General features: G+C 48.9%; 1 protein-coding gene across 1 annotated transcript in view; it reads left to right on the top strand.

Moving 5' to 3' along the window:
• scfd2 (sec1 family domain containing 2) overlaps positions 1–23727 on the top strand; it is an 82226-nt gene that overhangs the window by 15542 nt on the left and 42957 nt on the right. The window contains exon 5 of the mRNA XM_076039236.1: positions 22704–22986. Within this exon, the coding sequence (XP_075895351.1) occupies positions 22704–22986 (283 nt within the window). The remainder of the gene's footprint in view (positions 1–22703; positions 22987–23727) is intronic.

Genomic DNA, 23727 nt, shown 5'->3' with positions numbered 1-23727 from the left:
AATATTTTAGCGGCCATGTTCAGCAGGTAAGAAGGTACTTCTGCTTCTCCAAATGTTGGGCAATAACAGGGGAATAGAAAATGTGGCTTCCTCCCCTTTCATAAACAAGGCCAGTTGTGCTTGTTGGAAAAAATGTTCGCATCCAGCAAACAGCAAAGAAAAAAAAAAAACGTCAGATTTCCATGAGTTTTAGTGTAAGGGAAGAAAGTGTAGTTCTTGGTGGGCGGACACACACACACACACACACACACACACACACACACACACACACACACACATACGTGTGTTTGACAAGTTGGGAGGCAACTGCAGAGACACCGAGAGCGAGGGAGCGAGGAAGGAGCGAAGGGACGAGCCGTCACTCCTTTGGCTCGTGCGTTAAACTGCTGCTTTGAGACGTTTGGGCGAGCGGCTTTCAGCTAGCGGGAGCCCCCCCCCCCCAATTTCTTACCTCGCTTTTTTCATTGAGCCTCTTTGTGTTCCTCAAGCCGCCGAGCGAGCTGGAATACAGCAACCTACTTAGACACTTATTAAAGTAAATCGCAGAAAAATAAATAACCCCCCCACTCCCGACCCCCCCTAGTGGCGCCCCATCTCGTACTGGAATTTGAGAACGGCCTCATAAACCTCAGCCTCTCCGCTGGGGCCCTGTGCACTTTATTAAATGCAGGAAAAAAGCCTTTAAGACTTATCATTCCGGGCATCCATTTGCTCCGAGACTTGCTGATCCTCCCTTCCACAGTTCTCCTGACGTACCTGCGGAACGTCCGAACCCTCAACTTTCCCACCGTGTTTTCTCCAGTCTTGGCCCTTCGCGTCCACAGGTGGAGCCGCCTCTCGTTAAAACGGGCTCCGGTCCGCGCTAATAACGGCCGGCCGTTGTTGTGTTTGGCATGGGGATGCGGTGCAGTATACTGCAGTGGGGCCGGCGTTCCAAAATGGAATTCCTCACGAATCAAAATCTCCCAATCCCGGGGCCTGGAGCGCGGCGCGATAGTTGGCGTTTTGCAATCACAACGGGCTTTTAGTTTTATTGAGGCATTAAGGGAAATGAGCAGTTTGTCCTCTTTGGCCTTCGGTTTATTTAATTTTCACGCAATGAATGAGTGTGTGTGTGTGTGTGTGTGTGTGTGTGTGTGTGTGTGTGTGTGTGTGTTGTTGTTGTTGTTGTTGTTTTATTTCTCCTGCCGGTCTCAGCGCGGACAGACAGTTAACAGCATCACAGCAGAAAGTGACGGGATGAAATGGCTCAGTCTGCTGCTGCCGCTGCCTGCCGGCGATCTTGTCGGCGGCGGTGCAGAGTGTGTTTGCTCTGTCAGAGTGTGTGAGCCGCCTCACCGCGGCTGGCCGGGGTGGGTTCACTCGGGCCAACACTCCGGCCGTGCTGTGGCACCGAATCGAGGGGCCACTGAGTTCAGACTGTTCCGCGCACGGGTTTCCATGCACACCGACTCGTTTTTGGCTCGGACAAAACTTGGACCTGCTGGACGTCGGCGCAGCGCTTCACTCCTGAGTGTGATGCAATGCACACCACAAAAGGAAAAGGTGCTAGATTTTGCACTTTTGCGTTGTCATAATAATCTGCAGCCAGAGGCGGCCATGGATCATAAGTCGACATATTAGCTGCTAATGTGTGTGATCTTTGCAAAGGGCCGCTTGATTTATTCGCCTCCTCCTCCTCCCCCTCCCACTTCAGTGTTTGTGTTCAAGCCCACATATCTTGTCGGCTGGCACTGGCACTAGCCACTGCCCTCCCCCCAACCCCCAACCCCACCCCCTCCGCTGCCATTCAGACCCTGGATGTCTGGCACGTTAACGGGAGAGTTTGTTTTTTTGTTTTGTTTTTTTCTTTTTTCTTGCTGTGAATGGCCCAGATTGAACGGGCTTGGTGCCGCTCCAGCCCGCAGGTTACAGAATATGTATGCGGGATGTGTCGGGGCTCCTGGCCGGGGAGGGGAGGGGAGGGGAGAGACGCGGAGGGCAACAGACTCCCTCTTTCAGCGCTTCCCGCATCGTCACACGCTCGTTGGCTTCCCATCAGGAGGGAGTCTGAGTCTGCACGCTGCTCCTGCAGCCCAGCACCTGGTGCCAGCCACAGCCGAACGCACTGACGCCTTTGTTGTGCCGCGAGTCTATCGAAAATGCAAATGCAAATACAAATTCAAATGCGATACTTTCACGGTGGTGGGGGAAAAAAAAAAAAAGTTTTCGGACGCCTCCTCATGCATTTGTGATGTGCAGTATTGCACACTGAATCGGTCTAAAGTCCCTCAGTGCACATTTGTTTCAGTGCAGTCACCAACATTTACCCACATGCTGCTCGTGCACTGTTCCATCCAGCTCAGAAGTGGATGTTTCAGCACGTTGACTTTTCTTTTTAACAAAAAAAAAATCTTTTCTTATTTTGTCTTTTTTTATTTTTATTTTTTTATTTTACCAGGAAAGTCCCATTGAGATTAGACATCTCTTTTCCAAGGGAGTCCTGGCCAAGAGGCAGCAAAACTTAAAAAACTATTATGTCTTATTTAACAATGAGCAACAAAATCATTTCCGTTCGTTTGTGCGCCTCCAAAAACCTTTTGAAAAACCAGCACAAAAAGATTCTGACAGATATTTAATGACAATAATTGGGATTGATTAAAAAAATGTCAACTTTTTTTTTTCACTACTGTGTGTGTGTATCAGCACGTCGCTTCTCAACAGGGAAGTGACGAGAGCGGCGCAGCGGAGCGCCACTCGCCCTCCGCCACCCCGGCCGGTCGCCTCGCTCCGGTGGGATTATCCAGGCTGCGCCTCTGCAAACATTCAAGCTCTGACTTATTACTGGTTGTGCTCAGACAGAAGGCGGCGTTCGGCTGACTGTCAACCCCCCCCCCCAACCCTCCTCGCTCTCCCATGAGTCACTGCCTGTGGTCCTTATCTCTTGTCTCTGTCGTGTGTTGCGGTGTTTGTTTGTTTTTAATTGCGGAAAAACTGTAAACGTGTAAGTTATGATTGAATTTATGAACCCGGCAGCGTCCTCGTCTTTTAGCAGCAGCAGCAGCAGCAGCAGCAGCAGGAAAGAGTTCTGGCACCAGGGTGTCCCGTCGAAGGGGTTTGGCGAGTCTTCTTGTTTCTTGTCTTTGTGTGAGTCGTTACAAGGCTGAATGTCGCAGTGGCGCAGGAAGCAGAACGACGGATGAGGCATTTCAAAGATTCGGAAGCCGCTTGCGACTAAATGTGCTGCGAGCAGCGTCGTAAACGTTGGGAAAGCACAACAAGTGGCTTCCTTGTGCTCTCCATCCGAGACAACTCGCAAACTTCTTCGTCAGATACATCGAATCATGGTCCATCTTCACGCCAGGTGCCGAGGCCTGCCGGAGGGGAAGGTGGATTTTTGCATTCTTGAATCTTTTTTGGGGGGAATTGACCAATCAGGATGCTGACAAGAACAGTGATATTTTTCCTTACACAATCTTGAAGTCGTGCACGAGCTGCATGTGCAGCACAGCTGTTAACAGTCTCCCTGTCCTGTGTGTGTGTGTGTGTGTGTGTGTGTGTGTGTGTGTGTGTGTGTGTGTGTGTGTGTGTGTGTGTGTGTGTGTGTGTTTTTCTCTTCTTGGAATACAACTTTTACACGATACAACTCTTGGTTTGACATTTTGCTATCCTCACATCATTTTCTTTTATGATTTCAGTGAATCTTGATTATTTTTTTTATTTTTTTACTGAAAGCTTTTACGGTCTGTTTTTTTTTTCTTAAAAAATAAAACACAGCAGGATTGAGTCGACTCTGTTCAAGAAATTTAAAACTTCTGCTGCGCTCTCGAAACTTTTCATCTTTGTCTGCAAATTTGATCAGACTTTGGCTCTCTCTCTCTCTCTTTCTCTCTCTCTCTCTCTCTCTCTCCCCCCGAGTCTGTGTCTATAGCCAGGTCGGAGCCCGCTAACCCAAATACTCCATTAAGCCCCCCCTGCACGGTACAGTGTCAGAGCACGCTTGACCCCTGGCGTCAATCTCCTGGACGTAACCCGACTTGCGGGAGCTCAAACCTGCACGTCTGTGGTTTGTCAGAGGGCCCAACGGCCATCATAAAAAAAAAAAAAAAACTCCAGCCGTTCCCAGAATGCAGGTAAAGCGATTAACAGAATACAGATGTCCTACGAGAAGCATCTGGATTGGGTCACTTGTGGTAGTGACAGAGTTGTTGGAGGGATGGGATGGAGGGAGGTGGGGGGGGGGGTGTTGATATTTGTCCCAAAGTAACTTTCATCTTATCTGAGCTGCATGCCACAGACGATGGGTTCTAAGCCTGTAATTGGCCTTTACCCCAGGGCGGGAAGCCTGAACCCGCAGTCCAGACATTCCCCTGGTCCGTGCGGCAGCACCTCCGAGGCTGCTGCTGCTGCTGCTGCTGCTGCTGCTGCTTCTGCTGCATCCCTGCGCCGCCGGCGCTGAGGGATTGCAACAAAGGGACGTGAACGACTCGGGGGCGCTGCCCCTGAGATGTCCGCCGCTGACCTCCTCCCACTTCCCTGCTGTTTAACAGCCGCCCACATCTGGGCTGACCCGGACTGACCGTCTCCCCATCCATTCCGTTCCCAGCGGCCGCATTCCCGTTCGTCCAACCTCCTTTTAATATCCTCCCCAAAGCCCCCTAAACTCTGCGGCGGCACGGGGGCAGTCGAAGGGTGGGGGAGGGTCGGAGGTTCGGGGGTCACCTCCTCTTGAGATGACTCTTTCTTGGACGCGCTCTGTCGTCTTCAACTCCTCTAACTCCTTTTTTTATTTTCTGCAGTTTTTCCTGTCCATCCTTCCCTGTATGCACACGTGCATCCCGCCCTGAGCATCTGCTCTAAAAAAAAAAAAAAAAATCCTCCCCGGCCGGCCGTTGCGTAAGCGTGGAGCACAAGGAAGAGTCGGCTTTATCGGAAGAGCAGTTATTTACCTATCGTCTTCCTTCCTGTGTTTAGTTTGAAAGGATTACAGCGGGAGAGAGGCGGGATGGGAGTTTACTCTCAGGAATAACCCCCCGTGCCTAAACCCCCCCCACTCCCCACCACCACCACCCTCCTCCCCACTGCCCAGCGACGGCACCCTGAGACGGCTGTGTTTACGTAGTCCTCCGCCGGCTCGGACTCTAATGTACTATCTGTTTAATAGGCAGAGAGGGCCGCTGTTTACACAGAGGGGACCTCCTCTCCAGCGGGCGGAGCGGAGGTGACGGGCCAGTCGGCCGCCCGGGCGCAACGCGACTCGGCTCGCTTCCTGTTATCGTTACCGCCGCCGAGGTGCTCGGCTTGCATCGCGCTTCACCTTCACCCGAGCGGCCTCGCCATCCTGCCGGCTCTGATTGCGTTCTGTGCTTCTAAAAAACGCACACAAACAGTGGGGGCCTAATCAAGTTGCCTCGTATTAAACTGCGCTGGAAAGCTGCTCTGCTCGATTGTTATTTGCACGTGCTGCGCTTTTTTAATGTCTCGCTAAGCATCTTTTTTCTTTTTTTTTCTGCTAAATCTATATTTCGGCCCACTGAGCTGAAACGGTGCAGGAATTGCCTCGGCGTTAATAGCGGCTGGATTACGGTGCTACAGCTCTTTTAAATGTTAAAGCTCAGGCAGTGACACTCGGGTGTTGTTTTGTTGTTCTTTAAGTGTTTGGGCCTTTTTTTCGTTTTTGGCCTTTGTTCATTCATTGTTGAGTCAGAATTGTATTCGCAGCATATGTGCGGATTATTTGCACTGGTCTCTCTCTGTTGTTTACTGTGGCTGTTTGACTTTTGGAGGCTGAAACCTTCATGTCAGAAGGATTTTTTTCATGTGGTTTGGTTTTGCTTTCTGCCACCATTGTGCTTTTTCTTTTTTTTGCCCCCCTACCATTTTTCTTTTTCTTTTTTTTTCAGAGTAAAGTGCTTTTTCGGGGCCTCCCTTAAATGATTTTCACACACTGGATCAGGAAAAAATAAAGGAAAATTTTTTTTGTTTTTTAATCTTTCTTGGTGATCATCCACGCTGACGCCGCCCCCCCCCCCCCGATTACTCTTCTGCTAATGCAGAAGTCTTTGCATTGACAGTTTTCCAGTGAGGTGGCTTCGCGAGCACGTTGAGATGGTGGGGGCTGACGGAGCTTCCACCAACACCCTCCATCCCTGGTGAATCAGGTCAGTGTGGCTTGCTGACTTCGCTTCCTGCCACCAGGCTTCATGCTCCAACAAGCCACCACAGACTGGGCCTGAGGAGAGAGAGAGAAAAAAAAAATCCGACAATGCCCAGCATTCACCCCCAGATTGTTAATAAGGATGGCTGCAGAAGGAGTTGACCACTGGTTAAGATGACAGCGGGGGGCACGGAGAGATTCAAACAATGACCCAGTGTCCCCAGCTGATCCGGCACCTTTCATTCCACCATTCCACTCGCCATGTCACTGCTCCGAAAGATCCCACACGTGCAGCCGCGACCAGGTGCGCTCGCAGGTATGAGCGCCCAGAGCGGCCCTGTGCGCTCCCTCGAGATGCGCCTGTCGCAGTGGGGGGACGCGTCTCGGCTTCCTGTTGACACAGACAGCCCCTTGTGTTCCTCGTCGCAAAGCTCCACCTCGGGACAGATTAACTATCAGGTCATTTGTCACTACCTGCTGAGCAAAGGCCTAGGCCGGAGTGACGGGGGGGGGGGGGGCTTGTTTGGTAGGGGGAGGTCGGGGGAAGGATGCGGGAGGTCGCCGCGTCCCCCTTTGTGTGTCTCCGTGCGTCTGATCTGAAATGGAGACGCGGAAACATTCCAGGAGCTCTGAGGCGTCTTCATTGGGATAGCGACTGGAATTTCACTTCATTGTGATTGATCGGTAAAGGGTGACGAGCACGTCGGCCTCTGCAGGATTAGTGGCGAGCTAGCAGCTCTTCAGATGAAGACCAGCCCAGTGGTGAATGCAGATCTTTGTGAACCAAGTGAGGCTGAGGGGGGCAGTGAGGACTCACAGCTGATTTCCAGTGGATTTGGTAGATCGCGGTGCCCCCTGCTGCCAGGGATGAGCCATAACGTCGCAGTCTGACGAATGAGCTAGCAAAAAAACAATAAAGATTAGGGGGCGCGGGGATAGGTTGGGGGTTTGTTGGGGGTCTCGGAGCAAAGGTGGGCCATGCCCCTTATTTTAGCCTCCTCTGTGAGTAATTGTACCCATCTGCACCCCCCTCCTCTAATGCCCACCCTGCACACCACCTTGTCGCCCCCGGGGGGGTTCAACTGGTCACCCAAAGTGAACGGGGGGGGGTTGACCAGTCGCCGCGGTAACTAAGCACCGGGGTTCAGGGCGGGTCAATCAGGGACAGACTCCTGCCACCATCGCCGGCATGTCATTAATTACCTCACCGGCGGTTCCCCCAGGGTAAAGGAACCAGCTCGGAGCGGGTGACCAGGTGGACCTCACTGTTTGTTTCATGCGTGATGGCCTTTTTTTTTCATTTGCAGTCAATTGACAGTGTATGGAGAGCGGCAAATCCACATGTCACGTCTTTAACGCCAGCTCCGCCCCTCGCCGTGACCTGCGCCGCGCAAACCCGAGGCGTTTTTTTCCGCAGAATGCAACGACTTTATGCGAGGGGAAATGTTTGAGGAGTTGGTGCCAGAGCGATCCCGGATGACTCCGAGCCGCATTACACTGTTTGATTTGCGCAGCCAGAGCGTACAGACCCCTGTCGGCTCCAACTCGCGCATGTTTCACTGTTTATAGGCAGCGACAGGCTGAGCTGGATCTGGTTTTCCAAAGCAGCCTTTGAAATGTTTTTGTCCTCTCTATTTGCATTTGTTTCGGAGCGATGCAGAAAGAGAGGGAGGGAAAAAAATTGCATTGCAGCGTTCCTTCTCTTTTTTTCTTTTTTCCTTCAGTTACTGGCAAGGTTGCGTTTTGTTGTTCTTTGAATCATCTTGTATGAGCCAGAAATGAAAGTCATGTGTTGTGGATTTTTGGGAGAGGAGACCACTGCACTCCCACTTCAGAAGGTGATTGACATCAGGGTGAAGACAATATCGAGACATGGTCCCTCAGGCTCTCCACTGGGGTCTGGAGCTAATTAGGTGCCCTGAATTTGTCTAGAATTGCGTTGCTCTTTATTGTTGCCCTTGTTTTGAGACCCTTAACCCCTTTTGACTTTATTTAATTCAGGTTTGTTTTTTTTTTTTTTGTTTTTTTTGCTTTGGATTTTCGTGTGCCGAAAAATGTCCTGCGAGAAACAAAGAGCGGCCAACGCGGACGTGTGTCGAAAAACAAAAAGTATCTGCGATACTTTGTTTGTTCCAAAGTGCCTCAGAAAGGCTGCCAGAACGCTGGTTATGTGTAGTGCAATTATGACAAATGTGGGGAACGACTGCGCACATGTCTGCCGGGTTGTTGTTGCGCCACACATGACACATGATACAGCGTCGAGACAAGCTGTAAGTCAAACTTTTACACTGGACTGGAGAGTTTCAGGGCAGAGTCTCGGTCATAAGTCGGAGTTTATACCAGCCGAATCCCGGGCTAAAGCCCCCCTCCCCAACCCCACCACCTCCCCACCCCTCCGGCCTGGGCCGCTACGCCTCATCCAGGAGGAAAAGCTCTGTTTGAAACCAAGAGATGGGAATTCCCAGCTTTTGGCTTCTTCTCCTTCTACTTCTTGTACTTCTACTACCTCTACTTCTTCTCTACTTCTTCTTCTTCTACTTCTCCTTCTACTTCTACTACTTCTCCTTCTACTCCTACTACTTCTTCTACTTCTTCTACTTCTACTACTTCTACTTCTTCTCTACTTCTTCTTCTTCTTCTCTTCTTCTTTCTTGCCGACACATGTAGGGGGGTGTTGGGGGGGTATCGTGTTATTGTTGTTTTCATTGTCATGGGAAAAGGAATAAAAGTGGCCCGAGAAAAACCAGCGCCGACGCCTTGCCGCTAATGAGGAGGAGGGCGGATGGGGGAGGGGCAGGCGACTGGTTTCTTCTGCGTCCGCCATTTGCCCCCCTCACCCCCCACACACACTCCCGCCCCTTGCCCCTCCATCACTTGCACCCGTCTCCTGTTGTTTTGGGTTGTTTTTTTTACTTCTGTTCCCTGCTGTTATTTAAGACGCCGCTCGTTTCTCTCTTTCATCTTTATTGTCACGATGATTCAGCGTCGCCGGCGTTGTGCGACTGTGTCTTCTTCTTTGTCTCCTTCTCACGACTCCTGGGTGGCACTGTTGATAAGTGACAATGCGTGTGCCCCAACTCCTTCTCCCTTCCCCTCCACCCTCTTCACATGCCTTATTTGTTAGAGAGGCACAATAAATATGATGGGATACACATGTCGTCGTTTTGCTGGTGTTTGTGTTAAAGTTTGCCCCGAGCTTTCGGCTAATTTTCTGCCGCTTGTTGCTAATTAGGAGTTTGTTGATGAGAAAGAGAAGATTTTGGCTGCAGCTATGCAGGTTTTTTTTTGTTTGTTTTTTTTTTTATTGTAGTTTTTTTTTGTGAGTTTCACATCTGGCGTGGAAGGAGCACAAGTTGAGACGTCCTCGTTCACACTGCGCCGGCACCACATCCCGTCTAAAACCATAACAACTGGGAGCTTTCAGCTGCCGCACTGCAGAATCACACTTTTATTTTGGCCACTTTGCCTCGACTGCAGCCAGCGGCAGGCTGACTCTGCCCATCCTCCGGGGTTTTTTTTCATTCAGACTTAACTAAATAGACCGTTGGAGTGGTTTGCATAGCTGTCATGCACATTTACAGTTTACAAAAGTGGCCAAACTGTCGCAGACGGCGATTATTTGGTTAAGAGGGTAGCATAGCGTGTACTCTTGCAAAACCCTTACATAAATCTCAGAAAACAGTCAACAAGTTTTTGGCTGGGCAGCGTTTAGCTGCTCAACTGTGGCCTCAGTTCTCAGTTCAACCTCTTTGAGGACGTGTGCGTCACATTTGTGCAACATAAAAAGATGAAGACTTGACTGGTTTGGCGTTTTAATGTAAAAGTTTCTGAAAATATTTTACATTACATGACAACAATCAGAACTGACTTTTTTTTTTTGCCAAATCAAGTCTTGAGAATGAGCTGTACTTTGAAACTCAGTATGATGTTTTCCAAAATCTGACTTTGTTGTGTATAATATATCTATTAAATTATATATTCCAATAAAAATCACGGAGGAGGGTAATTAGTATTTCTCTTGATTTTTGCATTACAACAGAACTTGTTTTCCCTTAAATTACAGGGGGCAGGGGGAATCACTTAAATACTGTAGTTGAGTAAATGATATTACTTACTTCCCCTCACTGATGTCTGGAGCCGACGGTGTGGGATAATTGTGGCTTAAAGCACCAGTGGAAGCAGTTCAGCAAAAAAAAATTAGCTGCTTGAAATAATGAAGATACTCCAGAACAAACTCCAGTGGCCTGCTTGTGATTCTGTCTCAATGTGACCCAGATCTGACAGTGTGAAAGGCACAAATCACAATCTCAATAGGATTTTTTTGAATTGATTTTAGTTCAAATAAAAAAGCAGGCTCCAGCAGACCCCCGTGACCCTGAGCCCGGGAATAAGCGGGTATGGAAGATGAATGATGAATGAATGATAAAATAAAAAAGCAACTTCAGCATGGACCAGCCTGCCACATCAGATTTCAATTGGACATAACATCTGGAGGGAAGTTGTGATGGCTGCACCGTTTCGTGACATCATTTTTAATTCTACTGCAGCCCAAAGGAGACCAGATCAGGATCCATGACTTGAGAAACTGTACGAAAAGCCACAAGCAAATATCAAAATCATAAAAATAATAAAATCGCTCAACATCACATCACGGTGAGTCCTCCGCCGTTGGTGGCGCTCCGAGCCGTCGCCTTTGTCTTCGGTGTGCACTCAGTCCTTGTTCAGTCAGCTGGGCTGCTGCGCTGAGTCACCGGCCGGCCGGCCGACAGACAGACAGACAGACAGCCGAGGCATCATGATGTGTTTACCATCTGCTCGGGAAGGACAGACATGTTGGGAGAGGATGAGACGTCTTCTTGGCATATGAGGGGAGAGCGGAGAGGGCGCGGACGAGATTTACTGCCGGACATCAGCCGTTATTCACCAGAGAGCAGCGGGTCAAACCCTTCGCTGAGCCGGGAGGACGGGCCGAGGACTTGTCACCACTGATTTTGTCTTTATACAAGAGAGCAGGGAAGGGAACCTCGGGGGAGAGAGCAGAAACAGAATTATCTGGCAACGTCTTTTCCTCCTGGATGCTCTTCATTCTCCAAGTCATGTCGCTCACCTGTTGCCAGTGTTTTTTTGCACTTTTTCATTCTCAACATTTTTTATTTATTTATTTTTTTCTTACAAAAACATTTCGTTAGCCTAATAGCATAACGTGCCTAAGTAATGTTTAGTCCAAATTGTTATATCTGCCTAACTTTACCAATGTGCTTGCCTAAAATTTTTTTTTTTTGTTTCTTGTTTTCCGAAAACATTCAAATATGACTCAGGCAACTATGCTAGGAGGCTAACGGTTTGTCATTTAGCTTTCATGCTGTTTTGAAGCTAAACTGACATAATACCGTGGGGTTTTTTGTGGCGTTGGCAGTGTAGAAAAGTCTGGGAAAGTTGTCGTGTTCATCGCCGACGAGACAACACAGTCTCGTCGGCGAAAACAAAGCATTGCGAAAAGTCAAAACACTCCAGGAGGCTGAGTCGGCCTGAACGTAGATCAGCTTCCAGAGACAACAGCACCGGAGGAGCTGGAGGAGGACAAACAGCCCGAGGTTGGGATTTAACAAAGACAAAAAAATAAAGAAATTAATAAAACGGTAATTAAATGTGAGATGCACTCGGGACCCTTTGACGACTGTGACACGGTCGTTCAGGTGTATAAATAGTCTGAGCTCGTCTCATTGTCCCGCCGGGTTTGTGTTCTTAGCTGCGGCGTGGCTCCGAGGCTCTGGGAATGTTTGTGCAGCAGAAAGCCGGGATGATGCTGTTTGAATTGTTCTGTTTTCAGCTTGGAACCAGTGTCAGCAGGCCGGCGCTGTGTTTTGTTTTCACACACACACACACACACACACACACACACACACACACACCCACTGGTGCGCACACACCTCCAGAGAACACCAACCGACTCCTCAACTCCTGCATCGCTCCCGACGTCTGTCCGCGTCTTTGCCCCTTTCATAAAATGTGGGTCGGTGGCGGCGTGAATTGCGGCACTGGCCCACAGAGTCCCGCCGATTCTCTGAGAGGTCCAACAGACGGGGATTCATGCAGGGGGGACGGCTGGGGTGTCGCTGCCGCCAGACGAGCCGTCTAGCGGGAGGATCGGCGTGCGTCTGTGGCCCCTTTGACTCCGGCCCGTGTGTTCTGTCCAGCCTCTCGCCCTGACATTTCAGTAAACACACACGTAACACTTGTTGCTTGTTGAGCGTGTGTGCGTGCGTGCGTGTGTGTTTTCCCTTTCTCCAGCTTCACTGAGTTCTTAGTCTATCGACCTGTTTCTGCCTGTAACCAGTGTGAGAAGCAGTGGCACGTTAGTGTGTATTAGAATGGCGTCTTGTACAAGGCTGCTCACAGAGAGCGGTGTTCCTCAGCAATGTGACGTCGCATTTTGTGCTCAGTAGTGATAATTTGATACTTTATTTGATAATTTCACAGTTTGTTTCTCTGATGATGATCTCTATTCTTTCAGAATAGAGATGAAAGGAGAGGAATAATTAAAAGACAGTGTCCTGAAGTACAATTCTAAAAGAGACATATAAAAACTATCAGTAGTTCCAGTTCATTTAGCCCTCTGTTTACAGCCTCCAGTCAGGAAATGACTGGGTTCCAGCTTCCTGCTGTGTCCGAGGCAATGGGGAAAAAAACAAGGCGCTCTTAAGGGCTTTTTGTGGTGCGGTCATTAACATACTGGTGCCCTTTGTGACATCACAGCGGGCTCATCATCCAGAGCCGACCGTGTTTGGCCCAGTCTTCCTGTTGCCAGCGGTAGCAGTTGAGGGCGTGATTTTCTCAGAAGCGTTTATTCTTCGCTCTTGGGAAACATTGGCAAAGTCGCCGTTTCATACAAACGGGGATGTTTGAAGTTGAGAAAGAGTCGACATTGTGATGATAACAGTGAGCTCCTCTTCCGTGAAGCTCTGCCTCAGCTACCTCTTCACAAGGTACCGCAGATTCTAAATTCCTGTCGCGTTTCTCTTGTTTACGACTATTTGGCAGGCGTTGTTGTGCAGGCCGACTGATGTCGCTGGAACCTCGACCCGCTGCAGACAGACAGACAGACAGACAGACAGACGGGTCTGTTGGCACCGGCCTGGACACCCAGGCCTCAGTTTTCCCAGCGCTGCATTTTTTCACCGGCCAGTGTTTTCCACTCGGAGCCGTCGGTGGTTGGCGTGTTTACACGGAGAATATTCATGTCAGCCCGGGAATAAATAACCTGGTTGATTGTAATTGGCTGCTGAATAAAGACTCAGTCTGTGTCTCATCACCGTTTCACGTAAGCAGCTCTTCGCCTAATTGGCCGCCACCACGTGACCAGAGTGAGCGCTCACGCCGCCGCCGCCACGGCGATAAGATCTGAGACCTTGTGACGTCTTCTGCCGCTTCCTTCCCATCATGCACTGCTCCAACCCCCCCCCAACCCACCACCCCCTGACTTCTCCTCTCCCCCTCCTTTTATCTGATCGTTCTGATTTTTTCCACTCGCCGCTATTTCTGTGTTTGTTTATGAAACTGGAGTTAAAAATGTTCCAGCTCTTCATCCCAACCAACCCCCCCCCCCTTTTTTTCTTTTTTTTTTTTTACAAGGCATAAATGGAGCGTGCGTCCAACCAGGTGTTGCTGCAGGACGGGAAGCGGAGGGAGAGGGGCTTGTTTTCCATTTCCTGTGCCTGTGATGAGTCTTCTCTAAATGTTTGGGCAACAACAGCCGTGCGTGGGCGTGTTTGTCGGTCGGTTCTGACGGACGCACTGCGCGTCACGTGACCTGGACGCTGTCGACGCATGACGCGGACACGTAAAAGCGCTGTCACGCGGACCCAGAGCCGTCACCTGTTCTCGCAATGGTTTGTTCCATTACTTTTTTGTGACGAGGAAACTAGCGCTGCCAATTTTCATTCGTAAAAATAAAGGAGGCCTCCCGGTGACCATCACAGGCCAGTGGGCTCGCCAGTAGAAGTAACTCATAACTTAAAAATGGGTTTCAAAAAAGTATATGGTTCACCTAGTTTGAGCTGCTTTGTTACCAAAATACATGAGAAATCATGTTTAAATTGTATTGAACATATTTTACACAACAATCAATAAAGTGCAGGATGAATGGTTCTTATAAAGCACTTAAGTAAATAAAGCTGACAAGAACAAGCAATTTTGATTCATAGCCTACTCTACGCAAGCTAGGCAGCCAGTACACAGTTGTCGTGAATGGGTTGCACACTGGTATTGCGCGCAGCTACATAGATTACAGTTTTGATTGCAAACTCTATGGAAACAAACGTGAGTTTGCATTGAAAATAAAGTTACGTTCAAGACAACTCAGAAATACGGGACCAACCCCGTCCCTTATTGATTCAAAACACGTCGCACCATTTCATTGTCAAATACGGGACAATTCTGTTTTTTAGGGGACGGTTGGCAACTCTAAAGGCAACAGAGGCTCCGCCTTCTCCCACGTGTGTGACGCGCAACTTTTCGAGAGAAAAGACGGACGAGCGCTGCCAAATCCCATCACTCAGCCGTGAGTCAGACCTCTGTGACGTGACGCAGCTCTCTGGTTGTTCGTGATTAGCTCCATGTTTTATTCAGAGCCGTGACAGAGCAGCGAGTCTGCCGCCAGGCCTCAGTGGAGACAGGGCCGAGGTCAGGAGTGCACCGTGCATTCGCTGATGCACCCAAAACGCAACGAAAATGGAAAAAAAATATATTATGTAAATCCAGAACTCTGACTTTCAGTCCATTTCCTGTCTGGTGAAGTTGCAGTTTTTGGAGGGAAAGAGACTTGGCTGCCGGGTGTCAGATGAAGCGTCTGGAGGCTCGGCGTGGTGCGACAGTGCCCCCTAATGGTCATAAGTCTCCAAACCGAACCTCCGATTCAAGACTCGCATATTTTGCACTCACTCTTTAAGCCAAAATAAACTCCCTTGGTTTTTTTGCACGGGTTACGCTGGAAAACAAAAAATTCTCACATTCAAACGGGGGATTCCTTCCATCCACTTGAAGCCAGACAAGCCGCACTCTCTTATTCTGAAACAGCCTCCTTTTGTCTGCCGCAGCCCGCCCACCCACCCCCCACCACTACTACGCTCACTACGCTACATGTGTGAGGCTGAAACTGGAATCAGATGGCCTCCCTTAATCGTTTTTACAATACAGTTTCGATTTGTCGGAGGGTAGACGGACAAAAAAAATGCAAGAAAAAGTCTTGCAGAAACATCTCATAACTTTTTGTTTTTGTTTTTGTTTTATTGGCCCCAGTTGTCTTTTTAATTTTTTTTAATTTTTTGTTTTTTTTCCAGGCGCAAAAGCTAGCATGGAAAAAAGCTGATTTAGTTTGGACAGCATCACATACGTTTCTGAGGCCTCGTTCTTATCTGGTTGCCTTACCATTTCACTGCATAAACACGTAGTGGATGCAATGCAGTGTGTGTGTGTGTGTGTGTGTGTGTGTGTGTGTGTGTGTGTGTGTGTGTGTGTGTGTGTGTGTGTGTGTGTGCGTCTGCTCATGAATGCCTGTTACTCAGCCTCTCACACTGAGTCAGACGTGCGCAGCCCTCAGGGGGGTTTCGCCGCCGCTCCACCGGTGCGCCGCTCCATCATCTGTTGCAGCATATGTGCCGTGAAAACACGCTCAGTCCTCCCACACGTGTGTTTAAAGCGCCGGAGAGCAAATGCCTTTTTTTTTTTTTCAAAGCCTTTTTTTTTGCGGGGGGGGGGGGCTCTTATTTTGAGGAGCAGGAAGTGGTGACGGACGGTCGGAGCGGTCAGATAAGCGAGCGGGCAGCGATGTCGTGCGCCAGGCGTACAAGAGGTCCAGCCGCAGTGGTCATTATGTGGCCGGGCGGCGGTGACAGGGTGGCGTGCGGAGACGCCGTGTTTGTGTCTGTGATTGGCTCCCACGTCTCTGCCAAATTACAGCCCTGGAGCCCAACCTTCAGCGCGAGGCGTTGGAGTTTACAGAGCGCAGATAAAAACACAAGAGGAGAAGAGTGCTTTAGAGAGGATGAAGATGTGAAACTGAGATTTTTATTTTCATTTTTTTTTTAATGTTTCTTTCGTATGCAGAGCTGCAGCTGCATCCAGCGAGGCTCCTGGCTCCAGCCTCAGCTGTGTGTTTCCACGTGCAGGGCTGCCTCCAAACAGCGCAGGTCTCCAGGTCAGACGGGCCAGGAAGCCAAACAAGAGTCGCCGCCCCGCAGCCTGTGTGGCAATTCAGGCCTCGTTAAAAGGCCAAAAGATTTACGTCCCGGGGTTTGTTCCCGCAAAGCATCGCAGACAAACACGCCAAACCAGAGGCTCCCTTCGCCCTTGAAATCCTTTCCACTCCGTCCGTCTCTCTGTTCTCTCGGCTTCGAGCTAGACTAAAGTTTAGTTTGAGCTCCGGAGCTCAGAGACGTCGCAGGACCCCGCTGACAGACGAGCTGCAGAGAAGCGCACCAAGCGTACGGGCCAGATCCTTATTGAGTTTGAGTCGCTATTTACGCCGCCTCTTTAACCCTTTTTTCCATCCGAGCTCTCGTTCTGCTGAGTCACGGGATGATCCTGGGTTAATGGCGGCCAGGCGGAGCAAGGTGGCGACAGAGCCAAGGCTTGTTGTCCTTTCAGATGTCGGACTTGGTTTGTGTGGCAAAACCGGCGGTCGCGGCTAACAACAACAAGGGCGGTCCGCCGCTGCACAAACACCGCGCCGGCACAGATTCCCAGTCGAAAAGAAAACAAAAAAGGAAGAGAGAAATCATGCAAACGCAGCTAGTTTAGTTTCCCACACTGCGCGGCTGTTTTTTCCGAGCAGAGTTTTTATGCTAACGTGGAGAAGAGATGGAGATCCTCGTGCAGTATTTTACTCCACACGTCGATATTCAACTCTAGGGCAATATTTCAAACTGATCCCTCTGCGTTGCCTCCCGATGCTTTGTCTTGGAACTGCATTTGTCGATGACACGGGGAAATTTGTAAGATGCCTTTGAAAACCTATAATTGCCGCATGAATAATTGTGATAATCAACGCATCAACAAAAAAAGGGTGCAAAAGCAACGAAGAGGGAAGGCAGTCGTCCTGGACTGTGGACCCGCTGTTGTCGTTCACACTCCGAGGCCCAGTGTGTAAGATTTAGTGAGAAAACATGCTGCAAACAAATCAATGCCTGCTTGTCGTGTGTGCAGGCTGCTCCCATGATATAATACATTGCAACGAAATGTGAAAGCTGTAGAAATCAGCTGACTTCAGCGCCACTCTGCAAACATTTTTCTTTTGCTCTCGTCAGCAGATTCCATCTCATCCCGGTTTTTCGACATCCCACTCGATTTCACATCTTTTCCTTTTTCTAGCTGTGGCGTCGAAGTCGTATAAAATCTTGACATATTGAGCTGATCCACATTCTGGGCCGCCTCACTGATGGAGCCGCCCTGTATGCAAATGGAAATGCTGGAAAGGTTACTCACTTCCAGTGACTTTATTGGACTAAAAACACACATGTATTATTATTATTTTTTTGTCCATTTGATGCCAACAGATCCCCATAAACGTTACATTCTGGGGGTTTTAGGCCACAACAAGACGTTTTTAATCAAGCATCATGGAGTCGTGAACTCCACCACTCGTGATAATGTGACAAAATTTATCTGCTGCCAACAGAACCAACCACTAGTTTCAGTCATAACAGCTCTTAGTGGTTGAGTTCATTTAGCAGAGCTAAAAGCTACTGTAACCAGAGCCGCCTACATTGGTTTGTTTTTTTTTAACCCATGATTAAAGCCTTAATAAATCCAGATTAATAGCAGAAAAACAATCTTACCATGAGAATTTGTCGCACAGGCTAATTTTAAGGCCGAGTAAATTTTCCAAATCCTGATTTTTTTTTTCTTCTTTCATTGGTGGTCTTCCACTGCTCTAAAAACGTCATAAAAAAAAAGATTCCGTGTGCAGACCTTCGCTCAGTGTTTGGACGTGTATTTCCGCCGTCCTTGTCGAGCACCTGATGCACCGTCCTCACTCTTAACATAAGACAGAAAAATGGCCTTTTAAATAAAAATAAAAAAAAAGCAGCCGGAGGTAAACTTTCTTTTTCCATTCCGCCTCAACTTAAGGCGAGTTTCCGTCTTGCGATAAACAGAATTTTTTCCGGAGGAAGCGTCCTCGGATTCATCACTGTCGCCGCCGCCAGGTGACAGTGAACATGTGTCCCCGCCAAGACTCTGAAATGCAGACACGTCAACCAGTCTTTATGTGCACAAACGTAGGGAAATAACTTGTTCGGTCTGTTTGCCATGAAACCCTTCCAGACTTTCGTAGCGACGCTGGTTGTGTTTTCCAGCCATTGCACGAATCCAGAATTCACTCACGATGGGGGACATTTACATTCTCTGTCTTCCATCTGTGTGATTTACTGCCTTTTCTTTCCAAACCTTAGACTTGTTTGCGTGTGTGTCATCCAGCCTTACATGTTGTTGTTTGTGATTGCGAATTGAAAGTGATTACACGTTTGGAAATGAAGCACACGTGTGGGTTGGCTATCAAAAGAATGTAAATATCTTGTTGGGGGGGTTTTCTGTTGTTTTTCTCCCTCTCGCTCTCTCTCTCTCTCTCTCTCTCTCTCTCTCTCTGGCCGCCTTTGGTCATGACAAACTGACTGAAATCAGTCTAAGGTTACTCCTGTGCAGGTTGACTAGAACATCTGACCTGTGGCCAACTTTGTTCGTGCTCCCATGAGCCCACCTCCCCTCGCTCGCTCCCCCCCTCCCTGCTCCTCCTGCCCTCGGGCCCTGAAAAAGGCTCATTGTGCTGGCAGGGAGCTGGGCCGCGCATGCCTGGTCCTGGTTAGCGCGCCGCGCTGCTCGCTGGAGCTCACCTTCCTCCAGGGTTTGCATCTGGAGTTGGTTTCCTGTTCAGGCTGCGACGGAGCAGGGGGCGGAGTTTGGCTCCCCACCTCTCTGATTGGGCCTTTTCGTCGACCCCTTGGAGGGTTGCAGTTGCCAAGCGGTAATCTGTCCATCGCTGGCGTGCACGTTCAAACCCAGAACGGGCCGCAAAGAGAGGGCCTGTGATTGGTGCAGAGCCACGAGTCTGCAGCCAGCGATGTTTTAGATTTACGCCCTTAATCCAAAAGTTAATTTAGGCATCGGCCTCTCTTCTGTTTGGAGAATAATGAAGTCTTAAGAGCTGATTTTTTTTTTTTTTTTTTTTTTTTTATCTCAAGGTCTCTGAGAAACAACGGCTCCTCCAGAGTAACAACTTTACTTGAGTAATTGCAGGCCTCGTGTTTTGACAGCGTTATTCCACTGTTATTCTACAATTTTTAGCGTAATAGTCGCATTAGTGGCCGGCAGCAGGATGAGAGCATCCAGTAATAGTGTGTCATAATAGCGCCGGCTTCCTGTTATTACTGCAGTAAAGCTTCATTTCTGGCCGTGAGCTCTGCACGGCCAACTCCTGGAACCACGTGACTCGAGCCGCGCTCCAAGTCCACTTTCCTGCCATTGTGGAGGTCAAATAAATTGTGTGCTTCTAAAAAATAGTTGCTGAGTCGAATTCCCTCCTTCAATCGATTGGTCACTTGATGTTATCTGAGGCAGTAATCTGGTTGTGTTAACCAGAGTGCCATTTAAAGTTTCCACTTCCATTGTGCTCCGACTCTCCCCCGGTCCCCTCACTCTGACCTCTGTTCAGCTTCTTATGCCAGTTATTTGATTCTTGCCAACGCTGAATTTGTCTTTTAGTGCCGCAAACAGCTTTTTAGTCAGTCCTCCCAGAACAGTGCACCAAATAAGTCTGTTTCATGCTGTGGCATAAAAGCTGACAGCAGCTTTAATAGATCTTCTGAAGGAAGCCAGTTGCAGTGCACGTTTTCCGCACCCGTGTCCAGGCATGAAGGCATAAAACCTCACCGGTCGAGGTAGGTGGGTTTCCGTGTAGTTGCGGCGAAGGTCATAACGCAAAGGTGCCACATGGCAGTGTTCAAGGAACTGAACTTTTTTCATAACGAAGTAAGACTGTAATCTGACCAAGGAGTGGTGATCCAGAGTTCCCAGTGGCTGAGTGGTTAGTTAGAATCCAAACATGCAAACACACAAATGTAATGTAATGAAATATCTACATACTAATGATGCAAGATGTTTGTTTGTCTTCATTTTCTACTTCAATGAATTGTCTATATTTTGTCATTAATGCCAGATTATAGGGGTTTAAAAATAAATTAATGCTGAAATCTGCACATAATTCATAAATAAATACAGTCAACTCACAGCCGCCACTTATTTCTTGAGTTTAACACAATCACGGCAAACACTTTTTTTCTGTTCTCTCCGGCTTTCGTTGACCTGAAACGTCTTCTGGAGCAATTTGCAATCTTGAAAAGTGCTGCCGTTGGGAATAAATTCCAAAGTCTTTCGTCCTGTCTGGCTTGCGTACCACTACTTTTGTGAAAGCAGAACCTTCAAACCCCTTGAAAGTAACTCACATCCGAGGAGTATCTCGTGTTCTGACTGGCAGTCGTTCAGGGTCAGTATATCAAAAAGTACTTAAGGCCACGGAAGGATGAACGACGCCAAACGAGCGAGAAGACCGAAGGGGCGGAGGGGCTACACCTCTTGAGCTCATCCAAACGTTTGGAGGGGCCAGAATCCACCCCGATCTCCTCCCTCAGCAGGTACTTCCCCCGGCCAGCTGCTCGTCAAAATAAAAGCCTATCTCTCTGGAAGTGCAACTCTTGCTTCCTCCTCCTCCTCCTCCACATGTGCGGCCAGCTGTGCAAGGCGATGGATGGCTCCCAGAGATGAAAGTGCGAAGTTGTTTGCGTTTGGTCGAGGAGCCCTTGACATCCCTTTGTTGTGAATCCCGCCCAGCTCACTGCTGAAGGATAGCGGACGTTGTTTGGCAATAGAGGGTTTATTTCTTTCCTTTCCTTTTGTCATTATCATTATTTTTATTAATGTTTCTGATTGTTTGAAAAGAAACGTGCGCTGAGATTTTGCTGGAATGGTCCAGAAGGGAGGAGGAGGAGGAGGAGGAGGAGGAGGAGGAGGAAGAGGAGGAAAAGGAGGAGGAGGAGGAGGAGGAGGAGGAGCTGTGAAGTTTGTTCCCTTGATGTTTGGAATATGTGACTGATGCAGGTGTCGCCATCGGCAGCCATGACAAACTGGAGCTTCAGCCCGCTGACGTCCCAACATGAACTCCACACAGGGGACACTCACTGCTAGACAATCTTCTTCTTCTTCTTCTTCTTCTTCTTCTTCTTCTTCTTCTTCTTCTTCTTCTTCTTTTGCTTGGCTCCAGATCTCGGCCTACCGATTGCATGTCACCGCTTGAGTCAGCGCAACGTCCTCCTGGGTGGGACACGGGATCCCCCCGCCGGGAGCCGCCGCCGCCAGCGCAGGCCCTCGTTCTCACTGCCTGTTTGTCTTCCACTTGGAGGAACAGTGTTCCTCACACAAGTGGGCCTCGTTAAAATGAAATAGATCCGCTGGGGCGCTTCGCGAGCGCGATGGACAAACACAACAACGGCTCCCCTGATATCGTCCCCTCCGATCGAGGCCCCTCCTCCACTATCTCCATCCTGATTCATTTCTTCTTCTTTATTATTCCTTCACTCCCCCTTCCGCTCCGTGGCCGTGTTTTCTTCCCTTTCGCCCACTTTTTTTTTATACAATTCCAATGTTTTTCGTAACACAGATTAGCCCCCACCCTTCTCCCCACCCCGCTTGTTTTATTACTCAATGAGGTCACCCGTGTTGTGAGCGAGGCCAGAGTTCTGTAGAATCTCAGTGATCTGCAGCTTGTTGGACGCTCTCCTCGGAGCGTTGGATTTCTCAGCGTGTCGGGCTCGTAGACTAAATGTGACCCTGACCGTTGGCCTAGAGGTCAAATTACCTAATGATGGCTCAGTGAGCTCATTCACACCGTGGGATTTTTTTAAAAAAAAATTCTGTAACACCTTCAGTGTATAACTGCATCCACGAAATGAGCAGCTAGCAAGGAAACAGTCATAACGACATGATGGGGTTACATCAGGGCTCACGCAAATGTTTGAACACGTGCACTTAGTTGGTAAAAAAAAAAATGTGCAGAAATTAACAGTACATATTCAAATACATATACACATAGTCAAATCACACTTATGTCTCGTTGAAGATGATAATTGTCCCTAAAGTTGCCCGTAAACTGTGTCGCCCACAATGCATACCAAGGTTCTGACCCACAACCCAACAACGTCCCGCCGACAAATTACAGTTTGTTCTTTTTGAGAACAAATAATCCCAAAATTATATTTAGAAAAGTGTTTTGGCCAAAGTTAATGCACTAACTTGTGTTTGATGATATTTGTGTTTGCTATTGACTTTTTGAAAGTTTGGTGGAGAAATGTGGCTTTTTCTACGACAGATATTGAACATATTTTATAATGGCTCCAATTGGCCCTTTGAGGACAACCAGCTAAAATGCAGCCCTGATCTGTAGCTACTAATTCAGACCTAAATGAAGCCGACTGACTGACAGACTGAAAACCTGTTTTCTCACATACTGTATGTGTCGCAGGCTCTGGGGGACTCCGACTTCCCGTCGGTGCTGCGGCAGCTGCTGCCGCTGATGAAGCCCCACCACGCCGAGGACGGCGACGCCTCCGGCTGCAGGTCCGGGGAGGATGAGTGCGGCCCGGACGAACTCATCCTTCTGCTGGTCTACCTGTACTCGCTGGCCGACGAGGCCCAGGAGGGCGAGGAGGAGGAGCTGGAGAAGCTGGAGAGGGAGCTGATGGGAGCGCTGACCCTGGTCCTCACCCGAGAGCCGCAGCTCAGCCCGCTGCTGCAGAAGCTCACCGGTAAGAGACGTTGATCCGTGTTTCCGTCCAACGCGATCAGTCCGGGGAGAGAGACAGGGAGGATGAAACAGGAGAGGAGTGCAAACGGCCCACTGTTTATTTCCACAGTCATCCCCATAGTGGGGAAGATTTTTATCACCCTCTTCGCACCCCATCGCTCTGCTTCTATTTCTGAGCTACACTCTCTCCTGCATAGCCACATCCTCACAATCAGGTCAGGCCTGTATAGTGAACATGATCATGAAGTGGGAAAACTAGTACCACTTTTTTGACCCATACAAGTAACCGTCCGTTGTTGCTAAACCTGCTCCATGGGAGTTGTAGTTCTACGTGTGTACTATCCATCTCAATTCAGCTATTTAAGAACTACGTTTCCTGGTTCAAATTAACTTCACAGTAAACATGTGAACTCACTGTCCACCCAGGTGTGCTACTAAATTTTTCTTTGTGCTGCTAAAATTTTTAACATGCCAGCACTAGTGCTAGCACTTAGAAAGGTAAGTGTACAGCCCTGCAGGTCAGCTTGCCTGGCAAGCAGCTGCTCAAAAATTCTTGCAATCGTACAAAAAGTCCAGCGTGGGAAAGTCGGATCCCACCGGTGTGATCTGCTCAAATCAAAACGTGTGTCATGTGACGTTTAAACATCGATGCTTTGCAACTTACGGAACCTGTCGATTTTACCTTTGACTGCCATTAGCAAACAAAGCAGTTTATACCCTCTTTTGAGCTACTTTCGGGGGG

The sequence above is a fragment of the Nelusetta ayraudi genome, unplaced genomic scaffold, assembly GCF_046127955.1.
Source record: "Nelusetta ayraudi isolate G7.1 ecotype Tasmania unplaced genomic scaffold, CSIRO-AGI_Nayr_v1 ptg000059l, whole genome shotgun sequence".
NCBI classification, from domain to species: Eukaryota; Metazoa; Chordata; class Actinopteri; order Tetraodontiformes; family Monacanthidae; genus Nelusetta; species Nelusetta ayraudi.
The sequence above is the reverse complement of the archived record's forward strand: the minus strand, read 5'-3'. Positions and strand labels throughout refer to the sequence as shown.